Source organism: Ylistrum balloti, unplaced genomic scaffold (genome assembly GCF_031769215.1).
Source record: "Ylistrum balloti isolate Yb309-2 unplaced genomic scaffold, AGI_CSIRO_Ybal_v1 Utg369934, whole genome shotgun sequence".
NCBI classification, from domain to species: domain Eukaryota; kingdom Metazoa; phylum Mollusca; class Bivalvia; order Pectinida; family Pectinidae; genus Ylistrum; species Ylistrum balloti.
Window position 1 is genome coordinate 201,399 of NW_026782045.1, and position 26,736 is coordinate 228,134.

At 33.1% G+C, this 26,736-nt stretch overlaps 1 protein-coding gene across 1 annotated transcript; it reads left to right on the top strand.

Moving 5' to 3' along the window:
• Window positions 1–1,902: 1,902 nt before the first annotated feature.
• Window positions 1,903–25,220, top strand: LOC132547098 (fibropellin-1-like). Its single transcript, XM_060210853.1, has 25 exons — window positions 1,903–1,981; window positions 6,029–6,150; window positions 7,177–7,263; window positions 8,085–8,180; window positions 8,618–8,696; window positions 9,264–9,393; window positions 12,279–12,348; window positions 12,732–12,926; window positions 13,990–14,095; window positions 14,745–14,870; window positions 15,784–15,899; window positions 16,012–16,133; window positions 16,332–16,483; window positions 17,013–17,126; window positions 17,296–17,396; window positions 17,831–17,945; window positions 18,242–18,426; window positions 19,083–19,164; window positions 19,434–19,547; window positions 20,089–20,211; window positions 21,178–21,294; window positions 22,780–22,893; window positions 23,153–23,266; window positions 23,649–23,765; window positions 25,030–25,220. Exons 1-25 carry the CDS (start codon window positions 1,903–1,905, stop codon window positions 25,218–25,220), a joined length of 2,967 nt encoding a protein of 988 aa, XP_060066836.1.
• The last annotated feature ends 1,516 nt before the right edge of the window (window positions 25,221–26,736 follow it).

A 26,736-nucleotide genomic window follows, 5' to 3' on the forward strand; every position in this document is an offset into this window, starting at 1 on the left:
TTATAAAGGTTTTAATAAAAAAATCTAAAGGAAATCTTTGCTATAATTGGTCTTGTCATGTTGAGGTGGACAATGTGGAGTTTCGTATTTTTTTTTCAGAATAATATCTTAACTTTATGTTGGAGATTGCTATTTAGGCAGTCTCCAATCTGTGTCTACGCACCAAAAACCAGCTTTACAGGAAGTGAATTTTTCTGATGTTTACATGTGGTCATATTATGAAGGATTTCAGAGTTAGAGTTTGTTGAAATGTAAGTAGTTTGTTAACAGGACAGTGTTGGCGATTTTAAGATTTTTAAGATGTTGATTTCATCTAAAAAGTTGTAAAGTTAGGTTAGAATTAGCATTTTTAGCATTTACTCAGTAGGTAACCAAGGCAATAACATAACAGAAATCAGAGGAAATGTTTGATTTACACAGATTTTCTTTCTCCGCTGTTAATGTAATTGCTATGTAGTTTATACATGTAATTATGTATTTTTCATAATCAAACTGCTATATCTGTATATCTCAAACATGACCAATAATTTCAGGAAAATGCGACTTAACTGTCTCTTGCTACCTTATCCTTCTGGAACACTCTCTTTTGTCATTCATATACTTTCGTAGGAGTGTCTGTAAATCTTTCATTTGCTCATAGATCTTGCTTTCTGGAATACATATAGTTATTTTTGAGATGATGTTGACGACAAAAATGACAATAATAACGAATAGTGAACCCTACTTTAGAGGCCTGTTGTTACTGCCAGACCCCGTAGGTTGATGGATCTATGGTATTTGAGACATTTGAATTAGAATTAATATCTAATCAGAAACTCGACTTTATAGATCAGAGGTACTATTGATCTGTCTGGATGAAATATCTTGATATTCTATCATATATTTACACAGAAAACCTTGTAATACGATACTAACAAAGTATAGACACATGTTATTCGTGTTTTCGTAATGACACTATCATATTCAAAGCTCCCTTTTATTATCCTTATTACTGTTATCACATTCTGAACGGCCCGTCAACACATAAATGGTCATTAGGGTCATCAACTGGTGAAACACCCAGCGATCCAATAAGGAAATAACATCAAACAAACTAAAAAGGTAAAACACACAAAATATATCTGATAATTTCAAAAGAATTGCACGTGCATGTGTATATATTTCCTTAATCTGTATCCCTTGTTTATTTATGGAAGATTGTATTAGGATAATCCATTGCATTCACTAGACTAGTACTATGATTTAACTTTACTCATTTTCTTGGCGTTATAATTGAACCTGGTTGTTTTCTTTCTCTCCGTTTTCCTTTCGATGTCAAAAGTTACACTTGACAACCTTTACAATAAAATACCTAAAGTAGATATATGTTGATCCCATTAACAGATTTAGATTATATTCAAAATATACACACTATCGAGATGTACGCGTAGTTAGATTTTGATCACTGGTCAAGAGTAAATGGCCACTTTTCACACTCGACTAAGTGACGATACAATGTTTGTGGGATTCGGGGAATACCTGCGCGAGGCCTGGCCCAGTTTGATTTCATTGTTCTTGTCTGCTCCGCCTACAGGAAGGTTAATTACATCCTTCTTTCACTGACAGTACGTTCATACAAATCATCTCTATTGTTTCAATCTTGCTTTGCATTTGATTCATAATAAGCAACAATTTCCCAAGAAATGATACTGTTATTCATATCTCAAATATCAAAACATGTTCTATAACATTCCATGACCTAAATACCTTTGGAGTGAAATTTACAGTGATTTTGATAAACCATAGCTAAATTGTCACCTGGCTCATTGAAGCCGATCCGACAGCTTCCGATTGTTAATGGTCAGATATTATAGACTATGATATCCCGATCGCGTAGATATCAGTGCTCGCCCCGGTATCAGGATGGATCACTCCTCGCTGTTGTTCGTACTGCTGTTTTCTCTGGTGGTTGGCACAAAGACCTTTTCGACATCTCGTTCAGGTAGGTTAACCCTGCTGTAACACCTACTTCTGTAAAAAATTAAAAGACAGTATATAGGAAATTTATTTTTGATTCCGCAATGCTTTCCTATACAATAAGCTTTGCTTGAAAAAAGGAATTTCTGACTTTAAGTAACAGTTTTGATAAAAAAATATATATATTCCCCATAAAAAACGAAATGCTTCATCAGAAAGTTAAATCTGATTTTGAAAACTGTACAAAAGATACATGTTGATAGCATTTTTCAGTACAACTTTAAAATTACATGCTGCAGAGTGAAATAATGAATTACTCTGCATCCTACAGCTATTTTGTCCAACTGTAATATCATGATATGATATATGATAGTGAACGTATTTATCATTCTGGGGTAACACAAGCATTTTACAAAGCAGATTGGCTCTTTTTTCGTCTAAAAAAACGCAATATCGTTTAGGAATGTGTTAATATTGTTAATATCAGATTAATGCGAACGAAATGCTAGAGGAAACAAATTGTTCCGAAGGAATATTCTTTTAACGCTAAAACATTTGCGTGCGCATCTGCTGTCTTCAGAAAGTTGCAGTTTTTGTATGCAAGTTCAATATGAAACATAAGAACGCAATTTTACAACCGAGAAATGATATTATGAGAGATTGTTATAGCCTGTAATGATACAAATTAACGTCCCATTTGAGGAACATAACATTACTTTGTTTTAGACACGAGACTAAAAAGACGGTACACTTCTAAAAATGCATATTCTCATTTCCCTCATTTCAACTCGTGTGGTTCTCATGTATCCTTTTTGTAGTATTCTGTTACGATTTCAATTATCTTAGATTCAAATAATATTATTGTTAATATTTGTTTTCGTTTCCACTGCTACCATCAAAACGTTCCTTTAATTTAATATCGTTTTTTAAACAGTCTTCCACGCGATACTGCCATAGACTACTTATAATATGTAAGTTTAGGTTTGCCTTAAGTATTTTGGTGCCTCCTTTTTAGGATGTAAGAACGCTTCCCTATTGCATAATCGTAAGAGAGATTAATCTAAAAGATATTTAGATTTCCTCTTTTTCTAAAAATCCTTCTCCTTCCTGATGTCTTCCCTGACACCGCCTCAACCTTTGCCTTTATTTGAACGTTTGCTCCTTTGAGAAAGGTTTTTTTGTTCTGTTCCCTAGACATACCAGATAATTTAATCTTGGCAATTATCTGAATTGAATTGTAACGACTGGTTCACATGTTTTCAGTATGATATGACAAGGCAGATTTTCCTAATGAAGATATCCTAGTAGTTAGTATATTTCAGTGTGGCAACACTTTAAAGTTGACATCAGTTCCGTAATTGCACAAAGGGGCTTGCATGAGCATATCGTAGCCTCCAAAATACAACATGTAACCCATGTACTCACCTTTCCTACATCGGAAGGCCGTAGGTAAAGGCTCATAGCTGTTAATATGACGTAAAACAATACAAACTAAACCAGATTGTCGTTAATCGATATTTAGAATTACTAAGTGATGTTATCTTCTGTTGAACTGTTTGTTAGTTAGAAAATTGATTTAAGTTTAAAATGCAGCAAGAGTGAAAGGGAATGTTTCTGATTTTTAGAAACATTATTTGCTACTCAGCATGTTGTTTTGATATGTCAGAAAGTCATCCATGAATGTAAAGCAAATGACAGTGCTTGATACTACCACGGCGATTAAAGTTATCTCCATCCCTTAAGACATGAAACTAATGTACTAGGAGTCAATGAAGTCTTTTCGTTTATTCTGTACCCAACAGAAGTCTCTCGATATCAATTCCGTACCCGGTTCTAACACACCGACAATAATAAAACCACGAGCTGCAAACGTGGTGATATATAATCACATCCACAGTTGACTTCAATAGGTCACTATCAGATCCCAAGTCTATGTTGATACATTCAGAAAATTTAATTGATACATTTAATCATTTTTGCACCAGGACATCTACAAAATGGTATAAATCCGACACGCTTTAAAAGTTTGTTGTAATTACATTTGTGGGATAAAACAACGTTGCACGGTATGTGCACAATGTGTACACGATTGTATAACCGAAGGAATTTTGCCATTGTACTCGGAACCAGGCGAGTTTTGTATAGAAAGTGTTACAGTTTAAGTGTATATATACTTATCATATATGTATACGTTAACATGAAATGGACATCTGGTTTTGTCTCGACAATGAATAATTTAAAATGTTATACAGTCAAAAGATTTCAAAGATTTGAATTTAGAATTAATATCTGCATTATTTCTATTTTCTGTTATCAAAGAACACTATTTACTCGGTAAATGTGTTAGTGTTGGTATACGTAACCGGCACTGTCACATATAAACCCGTACGTGTACAAGTAATTTTTGTTGTCCGTGGCACACTACTGGCTACTCTCTGAGATGTGAATCCACACAATAAGCAAGCTAATGAAAGCAGAGGTCGGTCATATTTCGATACATATAAAATCTAAAAATTACATTAATAATCAGAAATCAACATTTAAGACGCCCATGACCACTATTTGATCATAACTACACAAGTTCTCCGGTTTTTTTTTTTTTTTTTTTTTGCGATCCGTTATATTAATCAATCAATGTTACAAAAACCGCGGAAATCTACGATCCCATCGCACAGTTGGTCTAGACACGGTATCGAGCGTGTGTGCGGACGATTTATGCACAATGTGCGCACGAAATGTTTGAAACGCTACAATATAAAGTATATTTATCAATAGATCATTTTATAATTAATAAAGTGTAACTAAGTAATTGCTTTAACGAAAAAAGGAAAACCCGAATAAAGATTAAACTTTGACATATTTAGTATTATCAGAAGTAGTGTGAAGTACCCCTAACATCTGAAACAATAAACCTATTTCACTATGAACAAGTTATGGCAATAATTTCATATCAAACACGTCTTTAACCTTTTTTTTCTCACGGTCAGAAGACTGACGTAATAATTAAAGGTTCTTGTAGATTTGTATAGAAAATAACTCCCAGCCATCTTATCACGTTACCCGAATATTTTCTTCTCTAAAGAGTGAATCGCCTTATCCATATTACATTGTGTATGTAAATATCTATCTCATTAACAACATCCAGGTAGGACATCAATGGAAATTCGGAAACATTAATTTTTTTTATTATTATTTTAAAAAGCATAAACCCGTACCACTTTCAATTCTAACTTGCAACTTCGAGCGAAATATTGAATCCGAACTTGGTGATAAATGATGACTATAAATTACAAATATGTATTTTAAGGAACAAGGTCACATTTAAGTTATTTATTTTGTTTACTATCCGCAATAAAATCCTCAAAGTCTGTACAAAGATATCTTCAATCGTGGAAAAATTAAAAAAATATTAGACTGGAAATAAAATACAAATTTACAATAATTCTATGTTGAAAAATGTTTGTTTTTGATCAAATCAAGGAGTTCATTCATGTTTTAAAAACAATGAGTGAATTAGTCTCTTCGCAGATATTTACAGTATTGATTTGGTAATAAACCAAACGACACTCGGTTTATACGTATCATGACCGTGACCGTTTTATTTTCTGAAATCAATATCACATGTAGGGAAACGATTGGTCATTTTGTTAAATCATAAAAAATGTATTACATCATGAAATGAAATGATGACCGCAAAAAAGGGGGTGGCAAACATATATTCATTGCGAGACGGTAATAATATGTACAAACACAGAGGCGTATTTACCACACCAGGCAAGACACAAAATGAATCTTTAAAGTATAATTTCTGTTGATGGGATGTTAAACATTATAAACAAAACTAAAACGATATGAACGAATGACAATACGATCGTGACATCAAGTTAATATGTAGTAATATGTAGGTGGTATGGCAAGCTTGTTAATGCAGAGTGCTACAGGTCCTGCAGCTTTCTTTTATGTCAAACAATATCTGGTCCGAGGACCGTCAGCATTTCAAGCCCCGTGTTTACGATCAACGTCCTGTTAAAACGTTGTCTTGATTATCGTGAGAATTACTGTTATTGAACAGGAAATGATATTAGTGACTCGGAGCGGACCAAGAAACTTATAAATCTCCTTAAAGAACTTCGGGACTATGCAGAAGATGAAGAGGAGGATGATTGGCACATTGATGGAGATACCTCTCTTGATGTGAGTTGTTGAAATCCAGAGGTCAAAGTCACAATTTAGTAGATATTCTCAAAAAAATTAAGTTTTCTAAACCATAAGAAAATGAAATTTTGTTTTCATGCTCCGAAGATCTATTATTTAATTTTTCGAAGGAGTAATTGCCCTTTATTTTTTTCAATATTTAAATGATAAAGGATATCCTTTTGAACCGATTTCCTTTAAACATGGAAGGCTATAAAACCACAGCATGCAATCAGATTCTCATGACATCATTTTTGACAATATCTAAATGCTCCAAATGATAAATTAATGTATTAATTCATCATCAAAACATATATAGCTGTTTTCCCTGATGTTATTTTGAATCAATATTACCATTTTCATATTTGTTTTAATTTCGATATGATAAATCAAGAGTAAATCCTAGACATGAAACGAGCGTATATTGTTCCGCCTTGTGATATGACTATGCAGTATTGTAACTGCTGAATTACTACCGCACTGCGCGCGGTAAACAATATCCGATCTGGATTTATCGCTTCATATCGTACATAAAAAATATCCAAGCTATATGTCAGAAATACTTTTGTATCATATATCAAAATATGTATTAGTAAGAAAAGGTATGTGTTTTCTAAATTTTATATTCTTAATTCAAATATATATCTGAAAAAAATCATAAATAAGAAAGAATAAATAAGCAAAATACAAAAGATAAAATAAAATACAAAAATAAATAAATGAAAATAAAATAGATAAATATCAATAAATAGCAAAAAATAAAAGTTAATGAAATAAACGTAAGAGTAAAGAAAAAATAAACAAAGACAACATCATCCTACAATACCTGTAACCTTATTGAGAACCATTTGTACACGATTGTGTTTTATCAGAAATTTCTATCCACATTACTAGTGACGCTATTTTGATTCGATATAACAGGTACGATGTATTGTCCCCTTCTGTGTCTATCACAAAGGGGATATCGATTTCCAACAAATAGATTTGCTGCTTTTAGTATAGATATTTTTGTATACCATTTTTCAGGACGTGTTGTTCCGTGACGAAGTACGAGATGCCTTTAACGAAGACCAGGCGTCCGAAATACTATTTGATGGAGACGAGTACATTAAGGTAGAAACAATACGCAACGAAAATGTGTCCTGTTTGTTATTCATTGATGTCGGATACCCGAATAATTCGAAACAAGAAGTTCTCAAAAACAGACCCATACTGAACTTAGATCAACCCGTATTTGCTCACTATTCAAGAAAAAAGTATCCTTAATGTAGCCGTTTTATTTTCTGAAATGAAGATCTCGTATGGGAAACGACTGGTCATTTTGTTAAATCATAAACATTCTATTACTTCATGTAATGAAATGATGACCGCGAAAAGGGGGTTTTAGTTTTTAAATTTCGAAAAAAATCTGTATTACTTTCATTTCCTATCATCATAGAAAAATATTTGCCCGTTAAATGGGTTCGTGTTGTATATTTAGTTTGGTTTATAATGTTTTTCCAGAGTCTTATTTCCGAGTGTTTAGTGCACATGGCCACCATGTAACGGAACGTGACATAAAGCATTATGTTTCAACATCAAACAATTTGTTTAGCAAAACCATTGTTCACATACAAGCTTTATGTTAAGATCTTGTGATGAGTATATATTTCTACAAATATATATGTATGCATATGATGTTAAGCGATATAATGATATGCATTATGTATTTATATATTAGAGAACGCAATTCTGTTTTTTGTAGTAATTAAGATAAACAAAAATGGCAGGTATCGTCGAGGAGGTGAAATGTGCTACGCTCAGTACTCTACGATTGTCGTGTAATTCTCCCCTTTAGTAATAAATTGCATTCGTTTCACCGATTTTCAGGATAACTAATATTTTGTTAATATACCGATACATTTTTCTGGATTATCACGTGGTAAAATTTTCAGGGATATGATGCACTGACAAATTTCATCAATCTTGAAGAGGAATGGTTTCAGGAGCATGATACACATCTGGGGAGTGGATATCGTCATTCATTTGGGGTAACGTTTTGTTGTAATGAAACAATATACCTTGTAAGCAACATCCACTATACTCTATCGTATGTAACGTGTGTAAATTGGTCGGAATGATCTGTTGTGACGTCATGAAAAAATCGTTAAAAAATTAAGCACTTGCTTTGACGACGTCACAGTGACGACAAACAATAAGAGTTCTATAACCTAAAGCCTCGCATAACGTTGTGTGTTTTATACATTAATTAAGAATAGCTTAATTCAGCTAATAAAAAGAATCTTGAACTTGAGATTTAGAATGAAATCACGATGGAATTCAAACGAAAATTGAAGCACTCATTTAGTATATACATACAGAATAAAAGGAAATCGTCAGCCAGGCGTGAAAATAGAAGAGACTGGTTAACTGCTACTTACACAGCCATTTGATTCATAAGCTCTTGCTATGATATTCATTCTTTCAGACGAAAAGAAACTTTGACACAAGTGGAGGTGTTCAGCTCTGGCCAAACGCAAAGGTTCCATACACTGCACGTAACTTCAGTTAGTATTTCTCTCTATTGGCTTGTTTACATTAAACCATTGCAGGTATATTTAGTGAACGATCTTGTTTTCTGACGAACGAGACTTCTTAGAATTAAATGATCAACAGGAGAGAGATCATTTTTCATTTGAAAAGTGAAAACGGGTATCGACAATTGGTTACTCTACATCACAGTATGGCATTCCCGTACCATGCGATATATAGATAGAATAGTTTTACAGAAGATAATATTTTTAAAATCGGCAAAGATCGTTCATTTGAAAATTAAATACTGTTCTTACCATTCATTCAACAAAATCGTTACACATAACTCTTGATTATCATTGAAACAATATGAAATATCTCTGCAAACTGCAATTTATTATCCTGGTTATTTTAAAAACCAAACGAGATTAACAATACTGAATATCTCTGTAATTAAACCGCTATTTATAGTCCTGGTTATTTTAAGAATCAAATGAGCTTAATGAAAACGGAGGTCTCATTACGGGGATAATGATTTATCACGTGATATGATATCTGTTAACCTGGATGTGATATCATATGTGCTTGTGATATGTTAAAAGACGAACAGAGAAGCAAGGATGCCATTAAAAAAGCTGTGGAAATCATTGGTAAGGAGACATGTGTGGAGTTGACCGAGAGAGGTAGTACCGGTGCAGTTGACTACCTCACTTTCGACGGCAAAGAGTCTGGGTGAGTATCGGTCAGAAATATTGAATTTTTAACATATTTCATCATGTTGTGTTGTCCTTTTAGGACTCGTCAGTGATGTTAAGGACAATTTAACACAACTGATGACAAATGAAAGAAATATCCCATGTGAGTGCTTTTAACAGTATCGATTTATTGGCCATTATTTCCGATTCTCATCAAACACCAGGTATCAAAATCTTGCCTGCGATATATATTCACTGAAATGGAATGTGCTGGTTGTTTATGAACCGTAAAGTGGTTTACATTAGTGTATCTAGGTTTCGTAAGTTTAACAAATATGGGCATGCTTTTATTTGAATATTATTTCTGAATAAAATACGTTTTATTAACTAGGTATCCTGTAATAATACACACACATGCAGAAACTGGTTTCTACTTAATTGTCTTTAGAATTATTCAATGTTGTGGAGTTGTTTAATGACGTCGATAAATTTTCGTTCTCTTTGTCATTCACATCATTTGTTATCACAATGCATTGAATACATATTAAGACATTAAAAATATTGTCGGTCAAAGGTCAAGATATTATTCTATTGAAGGTATGTTTGTAATATTTTAATGGAAAATTCGTTATTATTAGTTCAGCAGTCTTATGAATTGGTTTGGTTGAAACTTTGCGAAGAATATTTCCTTTTTTATTTTGGCCAAGCCAAGTATGTATATAAGTATTTGGTTATAGGTTCACATTGCTGCTGGTTATCGATTTAATTTGATCGAATGCCATGCTATTTTGTCTATGTTACGATACCTTAGCTTGATAGCAGTATAAGTTATTATTATTATAACATTCTTAACGGCCCGTCGACATATTAAAGGTCATTAGGGCCATCAACCGGTAAAACACACAGCGATCCTAAAGGTAATAACATTAAACAAACAGAAAGGTAAAAGACAAATGTTAAAATTCTTAGATGGGTATGTTAACACAAAAGATTAAAATAGAACGTCATAGTCTATTATACAGACCAACATCTTTCAGGTAATGTAGAATTTTATAAATCTCAGCAGTTTCAAAAAGGGATTTTACTCCAATCTGCTTTATATAATTTCCAATGGGGTACATGATCGCTCTCTGTGGATCCACAATTCCGGAGAATGTTCCGGAAGAGGGATGCCAATAGTTTGTAGTTTATTATTGTAAAGACAAAGGTTATTTTCCAATATGATTTTTTCAATTTTTGTTCCTCTGTCATTAGTGTCGGGTGAACCACAAACGTTATTATGACCATTAAAGTCACCCCAATGTATGAAATGGGAAGGCAGTTGCGATAGGAGTTCGTCTAGTTGGCTGTTCGTAAAATCAGAGTTTGGAGGGAGATAGATGGAGCATACTGTTAGCGTTCTATGGAGCGTAACACTAACAGCAGTCGCCTTGAGGTCTGTATATAATGGTATGTTTCTGTGAGGAATTTGGTTGTCGACCAGGATAGCAACTCCACCGGTTGCTTTGTTGTCAACGGGACCGAAGCAATTTAACAACAAACATTTTGTTAAATTGATATATGTCTCGTCTCTGGTAAGTGTTTCTTAGAGACAGATTTCACTAGGGTTATGTTCTTGAAACAGCCGAAGAATTTCATCAATATTGGATCGAAGCCTCTACAATTCCATTGAATTATTGTATCCATTGTAACAAAAAAAGTGGGGGACCATTGATAATAGCTAGACTATTTATTCAACCTAAGTAGTTTGACAGCTTCAATAGAGATCTTGGAGGACCTGGACGTAGCTACCTGGTACTCAATATCCTCCAGAGAGCAGAATTTGTTGAAAGTGTGAATTGGGTCGTCAGACCTTTTTTCTTTCTATCTGAAGAAATTTGAATTTGCTTTGGCTGATTTTGAACTTTGTCTGTACGGGGAGCAGGTTTTGATGGAGATTTGGGTTTCTGATTCTGTTTTGATGGTGATGGTGGTGTTCGCGATGACTGTGTTGAAGAAGGCTTTGATGCAGCAGACCGAAGGCCAGAAAGATTGTCGCACGCCATGTCAGTCTGTGTACCTGCATCAAATGTCTGTGTAGTAGCATCACAGGTCTCCTCGGTCGTAATATCAATCCTTGCACGACTGGTATAGGATGGACCCGACACAGGTATTTCGGGAAAAGTGGTGTTGTTTGTGTACCAGATGAAAGATGAAGATATATTGAAGACGATTAAGGTTTGCATTGGATACAAAATCAGTAACGGAGTAAAGTCGTGATAAAATAAATGTCGGGCATTTGTTTAAAAGTTGCAATAGTTATAATTCTTTCCTATCAATAAAAGAGGGTAAATGCACACAGCTTGACGTTTTAAATAATAAGTGCTAGTAGTGAGAATTGAGACATTCGGAACGAATACCACAGACATCAAAAGTAGCACCTGTTATATCAAACATTGTGGATATCCGTGTAAAAATGAAATGGGTAACCGAATCTAATAGTTCAAAGATTAATATTGGAAACAAAGCAAACGGTACATGTTCATCAACAAAGAGTCATAGTGTTAAAGGAACATCAATCTTTTATCGAAATAGATATTCTCAGTGTAACTGACGTGATAGAAAGACAGCCAGGTACATGCGAGTTTTGTCAATTTCGATAGTCATGGTGTTAATACTAAGTTTGAAACATAACCCAAATACAATATTTCCATTTGTCCTATAATTTTTCTGCTTAAGTTTTTTTTATCAAGGGTAAGTATATAATCATTCATCTTTCTGTGCTTATACAACATTACATATACTCCTCAGTGATTATAAATGTGTTTACATTACATTAGACCTAAGAGATAAGAAAACAAAGCTAAAAAAAAACGGCTCTATTTGTTATAAACAACAATATTTTGAGTTGAAGTGTTTTCCTTTCATCAATGTTTTTCAAAGGTGTGCGTCATATGTTGGGAAAACTGGAAATCAACAGATAGTAGCAATTGAAGAACCCGGTTGTGCTACTGTAAGTATACACTTAAAGTAATATCCGTTATAAAACTATAAAATTACTAATTACAAACAGAACGCCATAAAAATTTCTCGGATATATATATTTATCTTAATCTATTAAATATCTTATTCTATTAAATCCGTAAATACCGTTATAACTTTTTTATTCACACCGATATTTTACTCTCCTTTACGGTGTTTCCTTTCCTGTTTATAGAACATGCTCGTCATGTATATATACTATACAAGTAACAGAAAAAACAACTTCATATTTCTTCAACGTATCAATATTCTGGTAAAAATGTGTTGTATTTTTGTGGTCTTTACCTTATAAGATATAAGAAGTTGAATAATTTGAAATATATTTCCTAGTCATTTTGTATTCTCTAAATTAAGCCGGATACTATCATTCACGAAGTCATGCACGCCTTGGGACAACAACATGAGCAATCGAGAAGTGACCGAGCGAAATACATAACGATACTGTGGAAAAATATAGCGAAAGATAACTATGTCAACTACGGCAAGGAGCTTACTGATGACCGTGTTTCACCGTATGATTACTTCTCTACGCTGCAGTATTCACTTGGGGTAAAGTTTATATTGTTTTATTATTGTAAGGATTGTGCAAAAATTAATAAATAATTACATATATTATGTCGTCCGCACGTACGCATGATATAGTATCTAGTGCAGAACTTTGCAATAGTATCAGTATCGCACATATTTTGTCATTTGGTGAAGATTTAAATTAAATTACTAATTAAAAATGCAACGAAAAACGATAGATAATCATTTAGAAAGACAACTGGACCCTCCGTTGAGTAGCCTCTCAAACTCACAATTGAGAGAGTGGTGATGATTTATGTGCCTGGATAATAAAAATGCATTTGTATATGGGTATATGGGTGTCCGCTAATCTCCGGTGTAACCTAAACAAGAATAAGATATTTTACGATGTAAGGTTTTATATAATTGATTGCAGAGACGTCAATTTAATGTTTACATATACAAGGCATATACAGTGAGTGTCCGTGCACTATTACAGGACACGTGTGGCACTTTGTATACAAAACATGTGTCTCAGTTATTGATACACGGACCGATAAGGAGCTATACTTATATTTTGAGGCCGTAGTCTTACCTATATAACATATATAAACCCTATCCCAAACTTATTCATGTTTTTTTTTTAATCTTTGAGCTACAATAAAAAGATCCTCACACACATAGGTGTGCTGTAGCAGATTTTGTACATTATTTTAATATCGTGCATAAATTGTTCTCGCACGTAATGGGGTTAATGTTGCTCCGCAGTCCGCGGCTCATTAGCGTGTTTATGTAAAAACACACCAAGTTGAAATGTCACTATTATATTACGTCATAAGAAACCGCGGCTGTTGAAAACACGTCAGAATAACATGGTTTTACTGATAGGAAGTTGACACAACTTAGTCTTTATATAAACAAGTATGTTAACAACAACATGCTACCCGTTAATTACTACCGAAACACAATTTATTTCACACTTATTTCTCGAATCCATGAATTTATGTCATCGAATCAGTAAACTGCATATTCTTAGTGTTATTCATATTACATACAGACAATTTGGTGTATAGATCTATAAAGCATGCGTTTATTTCTTCTCCAGAATGAAATGAAAATAGCTGACGCCCGTCTTGAGTTTCTGACCAGTGCTGCTAAGACACTCAGCCACTATGACGTAAAGGAGATAGTCAAAGCATACAAATGTGACGGTTAGTCATATCATTTAAATTGACCAACGTACGATTTAGTAGTGAATAGCATTCTTAATTAAGAATTCGGGAAAACAAAAAATATAAGTAAAAAATAAAACGAAAGTGATAATAATAACGCATTTCTTTAGTCATGTTAAAATCTGATACTAGACAACAATACTGTGGTCTAAACTGAAAGCAATTAAAAATCTGTTACCAAATATGCTCTAATGTGGATGTGTTTGACACTGTTTAATTCGTATGCTGGTTCCGTTGTTGAATACCTTTTTTTCTAATTGAGAACGTGACATTACTTACTTGGATTGACCAAAGTTTACATGGCGGGTGTTCTCGCTTAAGCAGAAGACGCTTACCCCTGGATTAATTATCCTTGTTTTCAGGAGTCTCCGTGGGAATCTTTCTTTTGTTGATATTTCGCACTACATTTATTGAATAAGAGTCTGCATTCCGATTATGTTGACATGTTGATATTTTCTTGTTAATTCTTGTATACGTATTATTTGTATTTCTGTAAAGTTAATTTTACTGTATCATTCATCTATCAGTAAGGCCACCAAATATGCAAGATATTAAGTCATCACATCATTAAAATGTCTGCAATAATTGAAATTTTAAAAATATTTCTCTCCCTTCTTCATTTCTGAAGGAACATGTGGGACTACAACATGTGATAACGGGGGATTCGCACGCAAAACCGTCAAGGCTTCGAAGGAATGTTCATGTCGTTGTCCCGATGGCTTGAAAGGAACATCATGTAATGAGAGAGAAGGCGGTAAGTATATTCTAGTTTATTTTAGTGAGAGATGATCTATCAGTAGGAATATAATCAAATTAGTTCATAGCTGTTCGCGGTATAAATTTCCATTAGCAGTCAGATCAATGTACAACCAATACGTGATCTAAATAATGCATGACTAATATTTCCTTGTCATGTAACCTACACCAGCTAAATGTTTGTAATATTAAATTCTGAAATATATCTAAATTACCTTTTATATGTAATCTAGATCATCAGCATTGGTACCATACATTAATAACAGAAAACAAGTTCTATGTGGATTACCTCCCCTAACTCTCTATCTTCGCCGTTCAACACTTATACTGTGATGATAATCCCCATTCGTATTGTTTTCAACTTCCGTTTCTGAAATAGGCCTCACTTACCTCTTAAAAGAACTGGTCGTTCGCCACTGATATATTATCTGAAACATTACTTATCAATATTATCTTTGTTAAACGCCTGTAACAAATATTGAAAATTCAACATTGAATTTCGTAATACTGATTTCCTATCGGAATAATTCACAAATGATATGATCCAGATATAAGTTTTTATTTTCTGTAAACCAATATGGTTTCTTTTCTATCTTGTAAATTCACGTAATCTGATTATATTTCTTGATTATCTCAGTTGTTGTTTCTGGACCTACAAAGCTCGAATTGATTTCGTTTTTGTCACTAGAACACATTATTTCTCCTCCCTAATCCCACATCCCCACCCACTTCATTACGTACTAAGTAAGAGTGTTGACACAACCAGAGCGAACTGGTGTTTTACGTTACATCTGGATGACGTAACAGATAAAGCTAAGTTCAATGCTTATTTAGCGATCGTTAACGGATGCATTAAGTATGGTGGACATGATATATTTTACTGATATATATTGATATCATTATTTTGATAGATGCAGACTGTGGAGAGATCATATCGTTAGCTAATGGACAATCTAAAACTTTCAAGGCACCTGGTTATGACTCAGGAACCTACTCCACTGGCAAGGAATGTATCTGGTTTGTTAAAGTAAGAACTATTCTACTTAATACTGAAACGTACTATATTCAAACCTCATTCGTTGCCAATGTGTCGTCAAAAAATTACATCTCCATTCACTTAAGGTGATTTTCATTCACAGGGAACAGGTACAAACGCAAGAATAAAGGTAGAGCTTGAAGAACTTGACATTGTTGCTTCAGAGACAACATGTCCACATTTCCTGTCCATGCGGTATTCCCTTGTAGGACAGCCTGGTGTTAAGTAAGTTTAAGACTTCTTTTCTTTTCATCCTTTTTTTTTTCATTTCATCGTTTTCTCTTCCGAATACCCAAGTCGGTTTGGTGCAGTCTAGTGACCATTCCTAAAATGATATACTTATGTTATGTTCAGTCATCATTTCAAAATGAATCATGATTTTAGCAAACGAATACATCACTTAATATTTGTTTGAATTTTCAGTCTGTGTAATAAAATCACATCTCCTAAGACTTACCTTAAGACTGTATCTGATGAAACCAACATGTTCCTATTAAAGTTTAGCAGTAGCAAAACTGCAGCCTCAAACACTGGGAAAAAGGGCTTTAAACTTAAGGTTTCTGCTTATCAATCTGGTAAGTATAAGTTGTATTTGTTGCTGGGTAATTGATAATTATTTTAAAATTTATTTTAGCTTGGTGTTTGTCATCACATTTTACATGGAGAACTAACATGATTAAAATATTCGTTGAAGACAATTATTAGTGATAGGTTGAGCCTAGGTTTGTTTTGGCTTTTGTTTATACAAGTTTTGTATTGAACTTTCGCGGGTTTTCTTGGTTTTTGTCTTTAGCATCACTCCATTTATGAACATTCCTTGTACATCAACTTCCTCCGACTTAAATACATGTTTTCCATTAGATTGATTAAGGTTTATTTTGAATTTGATACAATAAACAAACCGTTATACCATCTGACATAACATCAAGGTCTTCAATGTCCATAGCCTGCTTGTGCGATGACAAAAACGTATTAAGTATATATAAGGCAGCACTTCGATTTGTTGGTAAAATTCTGACTTTCTCCTGAAGTTTGTCTTCGGAATTATCAATTTTGACTTGGAAACAAGTGTAATATTCATATTGTGAAACTATTATTTCACAGGATGTACGCTGAATGCATGTAAGAATTACATTGCGTGCACAGACTTGGATAATGCTGACTATAAATGTACCTGTCAATCTGGTTTCTCTGGAAAAAATTGTGACAAAGTTACAGGTAAAAATTATTACAATGAGTTTGTGTTGTTTTGTTTATTATCCAACTTTTGCATTGTGCAAAAATACATTGATATCTGTCTATGAGTAAAGTATCTCGTGGAAAAAGTAGTCATCACTTCATTCATTTGCTATTGAAAAGAGATACATTCATTCTCTACTATTTACAGCGGATGCGGTTGTGACTTGCAATTTTGAAACGGACATTGGAGGGAAGTGTTGTATGAAGAATGACAAGTCTATAACAAATGCGAGGTGGTTTGAACAGGGGGTAAGATCGACCAGAAAGAACAGTATTATAGTGTTTCATTTGCAAATATATGTGGTCTATTTAAAAAATATAAAAAAGTGTATAAAAAAACAAACAAGAACCATAATTATGATAAAGATCGCGTGTAAAATTGAGAGCTTTACACTCAAGGAAATGAGTATGGCACTTTGAACATATGTTAAATTCTTCAATAAAATAAAGAGCCAATATAGCTCAGAAAATCTTACAAAATTGACTTTTTCTTGTAAGTGTCTGGAAAGAAATCTGATTCTACAACAAAATTAAGCGCGGATATAGTCAGAAAATCTGGATCTTCTATTTTTCTTCCAGATTCTTGCGACGTATATGCATTTTTATATCTTGCCATTCTGTCTTTCGTCTTCCGTTTTGTTTATATCACATAAATGCTTTTGGATAACCGTATTTTTACACAGAAAGGTGCGGTTGGTGAAGAACAAGTATACGCAAAAGAGGGGTCTGTGTTCGCAAGAGTTATTGGACGGACCTATGGAAGCGTGGCCATATTGCAAACTAAACTATCATTTGATAGTACGTTTCTTTTTATACCGCCGCTTAGAAGAATGCTTTGAATAATAAGCGAGAAAACTTTCTCCGATAAAAGCGTTAGATCTTAGTTCTAAGTTTGTATAAAAGTGTAAAAATGACTTCTAAGACACATGGATGTATTGGTCTCTTTGTGATCACTAGTACTTATACACTCTGCTGTTATAATGTTATGAATGTGAATACAAGGCAATGATACATTGTGTTTAACGCTGGCTGTATGAAAACATTCGTCCTCCATTTTGCTTGTTTTACATGTTTTGATTCCTTTGAATTTCTAGCCGGTGCTCGATGTTTACAATTTACCGCCATAGTAGAGAAAGCAAGGGAAGGAATTCAGCAGTCCATACTTGATGTGTACACTCTCTCTGGCAGTGTTGAGAATAAACTTACATCGTTAGTGGAAACTAAATCAAACAACTGGCAAGAATTCAAAATACCAATTTCGAACCTACAGGGAAAGCAGGTGAGATATACACATGGATTAGACTGCCTTTGTGAAAAATCTTTGTTTTCATTAACTTCCCCGTTTTAAGCAAGATTGTAAATAGCCAATGGTTTCGCCTAAAATGAGGCAAATTATCAGTCCCTAATTTGTGCGAATAATGTTAAAGAATGAATTCTTTTAAAACAATTAGCGAAGAAAATACAATAATAATAAAAATAATATATATATAAATGATTTTTGACAAAAGGAGAAAGACGTTACATTTTGCACTAGCGCTTTCACTGTAGTAGATCTTCAGGTGCATAGTAACTGTACATAATGGTGTGGCGTCACAACATGTTATCTGTTGATGACGTCATAATATAAAAGGGGCATAATTATATTTTGCAAACTTTACAACCAGACTTGAATATTAATGTTTAACCGCATTGTAAAGTTTGCAAAATATAATTATGCCCCTTTTATATTATGACGTCATCAACAGATAACATGTTGTGACGGGACACACCATTATGTACAGTTACTATGCACCTGAAGATCTAATACAGTGAAAGCGCTAGTGCAAAATGTAACGTCTTTCTTCTTTGTCAAAAATCATTTTTATTTATAATTTACTCGCATCTCGTCAAATCAAGTTTTTTCTATATGTATATGATAAAAATTTGCAATTGCAGGTAGTTTTTGCGGGAACAATTGGGGACACAATGCTTGCCATAGACAATATAATCATATCAAAGACATGTACCGGAGAAGGAGGTATGTGTTTCAAGATTATATATATCAATTCAATATATTGATATAGTGTTCAAATGACGACATTGTTTTTTTCTTTCTTTTTCATTTGTGTATGATTGCTGACGTAAAGGCGTTTCAATATGTGAAAAAAGAAAACAATATTACATCAAAACATAAACAATACAAATACCTATACGATACTGTTTGTATATACATGTATATATATATAACATATATCTATATATATTGATTTATACTTTTGGTTACAAAATACGACTTCATTTTTACAGCTAGTGTATGTGCCAATAAACCCTGCCAAAATGGTGGTGTCTGCACGGGTTCTGGTGCCTCTTTCAAGTGCCAATGCAAATCTGGTTTCGGTGGATCAATATGTCAGACTGTAGGTAAGAATATTTAGAAATCACACGGGAAAATATTCGAATCTATTTCGATGATCTATTATAAGATATTTGACGGCGCAACGTTTTGATTGTACATAGTTGATATATATCCGAAGCGCTTGAATAATCATAATCTGGTGTATTAAACAGGGTATATATTAATATATTTATATATATATATAAAGTATCAGAAATATTACCCAGTCAATAATTTATTTTGTTTAGTGCTTGAAGAACAAAATGATAAAACTTTCATTGTAACAGATATTACTGAACCATAAAATAAATAATCAATATTTGCTAATAAATATTAACTAATGATATTTTCGTAATAGCAGTAGTATCTTCTTTTACCTAGATGGAATTAAAAAATCAAATACACTTTATTTGCAAATGAAAATCATAGAAATCCCTGTTTGTGTTTTGCACATCTATAAATGTATAAAGTTTGCTGTTAAAGGTATTTTGATGCCGCTTCAATAATATTTATTTTCAAAAGAAATCGTACAATAACAGTTCATTAGAAATTTATTTCATTTGACAGTTAAACCATGTGATGCTAAACCATGTCAGAACAATGGTCAGTGTCTGAACAAAGCCACGGAATCATCCGCGTATACTTGTGTGTGTGTGGATGGATACAAGGGTACAAACTGCGAAACAATTGGTAAGTGATTTCATACCGATTAAGAAAAAATTCAATCGATGCAATGCATAAGATTTACGGGAAATCATCGAGGAATAATTAATTTGTTATTTATCTTCATCGTCTAGATGTCAAAAATTAGTGACTGTTTCTAACTTAGGTGTATGGCATATTTCCAACATATACACTCATCCTAAAATGCAAAATAATGTAAATGTAAAATTATCTTATAAATAGTACCTTACTTGATGCTTTTATCGAAGCACCGTGGCTTTCAGGGTTCGACTCAAAACTGCTTCCTTAATGATTTTCGCGATGACGTTTCCTTATAACATTAAGCTTATAAAAATGACGACACAGAAGTGCCGATTACTGAATTTTTAAATGTAAATTTGTATCATATTGATGTATATGTGTATACGATTATTATCTCTCTCGACTTATCCTCGTATCTGTTGATACTTGTCGCATATGATCAAAATACAAAGTCACACTAGCCGTTATTTTTATTTCATTCTTTTCCAAAACTGTTACTTGGTGCTTTAAACGAATTTTGCTGCTTTGACGTTTGATGTGTTATCTGTTATACGAGTTTGTACTTAAATCAAAAATGAAATTCAAATTAAAACGATATATGTTTTGAAATAATTTTGATTTTACTGTGAAGTGATATGGTTGCTTCAAGATATTTTAATTATGATGCATAAGATAATTAACAGAAGTTCGTATAAGCTGAATTATAGTATAAATATTCGATTTCTTCTTCAACATTTTTGTTTGTATGTTTACGATATTCGATAATTAATGCAACACAATTATCAAACTACTTTATATCGCATGCCATTTTATGTTGCTTTGATTTATTGGCGTTGGTTAAACTAAGAACTGAATAATCGATCCATATTAAAATAAAGACACATATCCTGTTTTCATTCCATTATCCTATGCGGCATATACATGATAGCAAATGATAAATATGGCTTTCAGATACTTCATGTAAAAGTGGTCAATGGAAGTGCGCTGATGGACAATGTATAGCTGAGGAGTTCCGTTGTGATTGGCGTGTCACCCACTGCAATGATAAATCAGATGAGAAAGGATGCAGTAAGTTCTTGAAAAAAAAGGTTTACATAACTATCAATCAAGCTTTCTTGCAATAAAATTAAACGCCAATAAACAGCAGACCAAAATCGAACTAAATATATAAAGTAGTAAATTAAAATTCTGTGTTAATGGAAAAACTCGAAAGGTTAGTTTTTCTAAGACAATTTCTCTTAAACCATCAACAATAAGAGGTCACCAGACCTAGACCAGAATGTTTCTTCTGAATGTTCCATATTAAAGGGAAATTCTGTTGACATGCACACCGCTGAAGACTCATGACGTCGAGTTGTGGAGCACATGATTTTGATGTTAATATCAGAAGTATTTTGTTTAATTCGTGGATAAATATTGAAGCAATATTGCTGTTTAACTAAAGCAGATAATAATACGTTCAATTTGCTTCATATCGTCTTATCCCGGAACAGGTTTGTTAAGATAGCGAGAATGCAACCAATTTTGATTGTTGTAAGAAGCGTACAAGACAGAAATCTAAATGTTGTGCGACAGAATGTTTAAAACAGGTGTCTGTCGTTCTTATGACACGACACCACTCTCGTGTGTTATTTGAGACGGATAAGGAAAAATCCATATAAGGAAATAACATAGTGATGTTAGTTTGGTCATCACTTCATTCGTTTTGAACTTTCTTGAGGGACGCATGAAAAAGACAAAACATAAATGAAGGGCCAAACATTTGGTCGCTTCATGGAAAAACATTCGGTTTACACGTCTGATGAGACGCTCCCTTAACGATCTTCAATCATAGTTATACACGTCACGTTTGTTTTTGTAACCCGACTGTCACCTCCTTAAACGTCGATTTAAAAAAATCAACGCTGCAACTCAACTATCAATTAACAACGACACAGATTTTTTAACAACCGTTCAAAAATTTCGTCATAATTGATATGATCAAAATACTGATCCCAATAATCGTTCGCTCTTCGCGTAAGGTCTGATGACATCACATAAGGATTAAAGTTATAATAACCTTTTAACCCTCTATATTTCGCACAAGACGAATGGTCTGATTATTTTATCTGAAACTAGTCATGTCGTCAGTAAAAATGCAGATCTTTATTCTTGACACGTTACTCTCCATTTGAACGCGAGAAAAGAGATCAACATTCTGCATTTCAATCAGATTGACTTACATAAAGAACATACGTCACATCTTGTGAAGTTATTATTATTATAATCATTGCATTCTTAACGGCCCGTCAACACAGTAAAGGTCATTAGGGCCATCAACGGTAAAACACGTAACGATCCAAAAGGAAATAACATTAAACTAACCAAAAGGTAAAAGACAAATGCTAAAAATCTTAAATGGGTATATTAACAAAAAGATTGAAATGGTATGTCATAGTCTATTATGGGACGTAAAGAAATTATGTTTGTTTAATTCACAGGGACAGGAGATCTTATTTATCATTACATAATAACTTAATTAAATATTAAATTCCATTTTATGCTATATTTCAGCCGATCATTGTCTATCAAAACCGTGTCAAAATGGTGGACAGTGCCAAAGTGAAAAGTTCACGTTTACTTGTAAATGTGCCAATGGATTTACAGGCAAGACATGCGCCGAAACAGGTAAGTCTGAATAATATTAAGATAGTACCCACATTTTCAAGAACAGATATTTGTTTTCGATGTCTGGACAATATTGAAAATAAATGTTTTAATTATCGAGCTTCAATTTCAAGGTGTATATGTTAATAATTTATTAATAAGTAATTTATTATTTAAATGATGACAAACTATAAATGTTTTCAGATCAATAACGTCGTGTGGATTGAAATCTAACGTTTTAAAGTAGTGGTATTATCGCTATGTGATATTTTGTATTCAGTGACCTGCACATCCTCACAGTTTAAGTGTTCTAATGGCGAGAAATGTATTCCTGCCGACTATCGCTGTGATCAAATAGAGGACTGTACAGATAAAAGTGACGAGTATAACTGCGGTAGGATATGTGTTTGTACTGAGTCTAGCTGTATTTTGACATTAGTGTGGGATCAATGGCGAATAAATAAACAATCTGTTTTATAAGTTTTGTCAAAAGTCAAGTTATATTGTTTCAATAATACTGCCTATGGTTGAATTGATTTGAATTACGGATATAACAAGCTTAAGAGTTAAGTATCTTTTTAATCCACCAAAACCTGTAATATCTATTATTACCGAAAATGGTTAAAATAAACTGTTTAGAATTAGTAAAGTAATCATAGAATCGTCAGTAAATGTTTATATCTCATGAAATCATTGATACATGTTTACCTTTAAGTACAGATAACGTTGAAATTCGATGAGATTCTAATTTTACAAGTACGTGTTTTTACCGACAGGAACTGCGTGTAATGCAGCCATTCATTTTAAATGTAAAAACGGGCAGTGTATCAATGAAGCATTTAGATGTGACGATGTTGTAGACTGTGTTGATAACAGCGATGAGGAAGGATGTCGTAAGTATCATCAGGTGAAAGTAATCAAACAACAATAAAAGCTTATAAAGTATTACTCCTGTTTACACGGAGGGTATCGCGCTAGGGTCTGACTTATCAAGACATAAGTACTTCTACGGGAAAACACGTGATCTTCATTATTTTAATAAAGGTTTAGGGATTCGGACCCCGATTAACTGAAGATTATCCCTAAGATTGTTATATTACCGATACACTATAAAACAACCAATATATTTACGGCCACTGAATATTCGCAAAATTTAATTAGACAAACTAGGTTATTGGACGCATACACATCAATTTGAAGAATACTTACAGTATTTCTTACGAAATAGTGATAAGAACTTTTAACAATCAAAATCAGTTCATAATTTGAGACCGTGGAGAACTAACTATTAACTACCTTCAGTCGATATCATATATGTTTGCCAATTTACAAATTTATTCACTGATCAATTGACCCATTGGAAACATATAGGTTTAGTTTTAGAACTTTTCTTCTAGTAGCTGTCAATAAATAGCGATAACAAACTTTTACAAGCTACAAACGGTTACTTTTCCAGAGCAACTAGTCTTATTTTCCTTGTACTTTTTCTGTCAGTATAAAACATGGTACTCCAGTTCCTTCCGAGCCAACAAGAGTAATTAATATAAGTTGGAGAAACTTGCTTCACATTTTTTTGTAAAATAAATAAAGTTTGTTATACAAGTTATATAAGTATACAAAAACAGGCAGACGAAAACCTAAATACGATGTCTTCTACATATCTCTCGGGTACTTCTTTTATAGAAAGAGAAATTGTGAGAAAAAGAATTGTATATTGGCATATTGTCCCAGGAAAACGGGAGGACAATTCAAATAAACGTCCATGTAACGATAGAGAAAAAATCCAAATAGTATAATCGTCTTTATTAATGAGTGTTGTATTCACAATTTCCTTCACCATTCAGGATATTGAAAATGCTTTTGGTAAAATCAGTTTAACGTTCCAAAAAGTCTGAAAAAATAATCCTTTCCACTCTTTTCTATGATACAATGAAGAATAATAAATAAGAATTTTTATTTAAAACAGTAAACGAGACTATGACAAATGCGAATCCAAACACATTAGTTTGTAGACTTGCGATCAAATAGATTTTTTAATTTTTTTTTCAAATTGCAGCAGTATGTTTTAATAGTTATAAATGCGATTATTTAAATATTGGTAAAAATTGGATAGTTCGAAATTTTCAAACACGTTTTTTCATATTTTATTTGTAACAGCTCAGCGCAGATCTAACACGGGAAAAACCAAACCCTCGAAATATCTGGAAAGAACACTCAAGGAAAATGGAATGTCTGTTAAATCAACTCTAGGAGACCTCCTTACAGAACTGAGGAATCTGAAGCTGTCAGAGTCACCTGTACGGGAGGGGAAGACCAGAAAGAAGCGTGGAATCAGAACGGTTGCTTAGACGTTAAATGCCCAAAGATGACAAAATGGTATGCAAGATAGCTCTGCATATGAACTACTTATTCTGTTAGTAGCAAATGAAACACTGTGATTTTGAAATGTACAAAATATGATTGACAAATTGTTAATGCTGCATGTAGTTTCATAAACCTATGTAAAATTCTCTCTTAGATTAAAGAAAACATTACAAGTACCGCCTTAAATTCATGAAATAGACGATGATTTTCCTCTCACAATATTTTGTTATTTATAAAAATGTACCAATATATTTTTGTCATGTTTCAGGTATTTTCAGTTTACGAGTAAGGATGACGAAAACCTTTTATATTTAGTTATTTTTTTACATAAAATTATAATCGGATATGTATGTAATCCAACATTAACAACAATAATTACTTTAATATAAACGAATTTCATTTGTTTAAACAATTACTACTAATACTTTTTCCTAAATATTTTATGCAGCAAGAATATTGTTTGTGAGATTAACTTAACTTAACGTTAAGAACGCGCCATATTTAGATTTCAAGCGTTTTGGTCTGTGAAATGTTTTCCTCGGCAAATATGTCGTGTGATATGTATGCTTATCAATATATATGTATATGTGCTTCCTATCCTCACTTGTGTTGGTTCTTTACGACGAGAGTACGCACTTGGTTGATGAAAGATTTATGTAGCTACAATAGTGATGAAATGAGTTGGGTGATTTCGTCTATGTTAACGTAATATATATAAATGGTTCAGCGGAAATTCCATTTTCCCTTGAGCTTGTATTTATGACCGGTGTACACTGGCCGCGGAAGCTGAAAATGTTTAGGCATCTTAGAGTATACTTAATATCATAAGTAGTAAACATGTCTCTGTATTGAACTATCAATGTCTAGTAATATCACACATGTACTCTTATAAATGTACAAGCTGTGCATAGTCTCCTGTTTCAGATTAAAATTTCACCAATCAATGCTGATGATTTGTTTTTGTGATTCTAAATTTAATCAACTATCGTGAAAATCCTTATTCTAATTCCCATTGTTGTCTCCTAAGTGCTTTTTATCAAAGTATATCGAAGCTATACTGTATATAAACAAGTTTGATTTAGACATTTGAAGAAAATGTACTTTTTCTAAATTTGTCAAAATATTCTTCACCATAAGATTGTGACAGTCACTCAAGTACTATGTTATTATAAAAAAGACATACTGACAGTTAGAAAGAATGATATACGTACAAACAATATGTTTTTATTAGTCAGATAAAACTTGGTTGAGGTAAGTAACATTGTACCATGACTCTCTATATGACGTAAAACAACGATAAACCAAATCAAACCAAAGTTTTGATCCAGCCACATTCCCGTATCATCAGTAAAATAGGATTCTCGCCCAAGTTAAAGTTTAGATCTTTCTGTTGGAAACACTCATTGAACGAATGACTGCGATTAGGTCGAAAGAAATTGTTTTATGAATTAAGACATTTATATCGAGCTAAATATTTACGAATCGTGGCCGGTGGGTTTT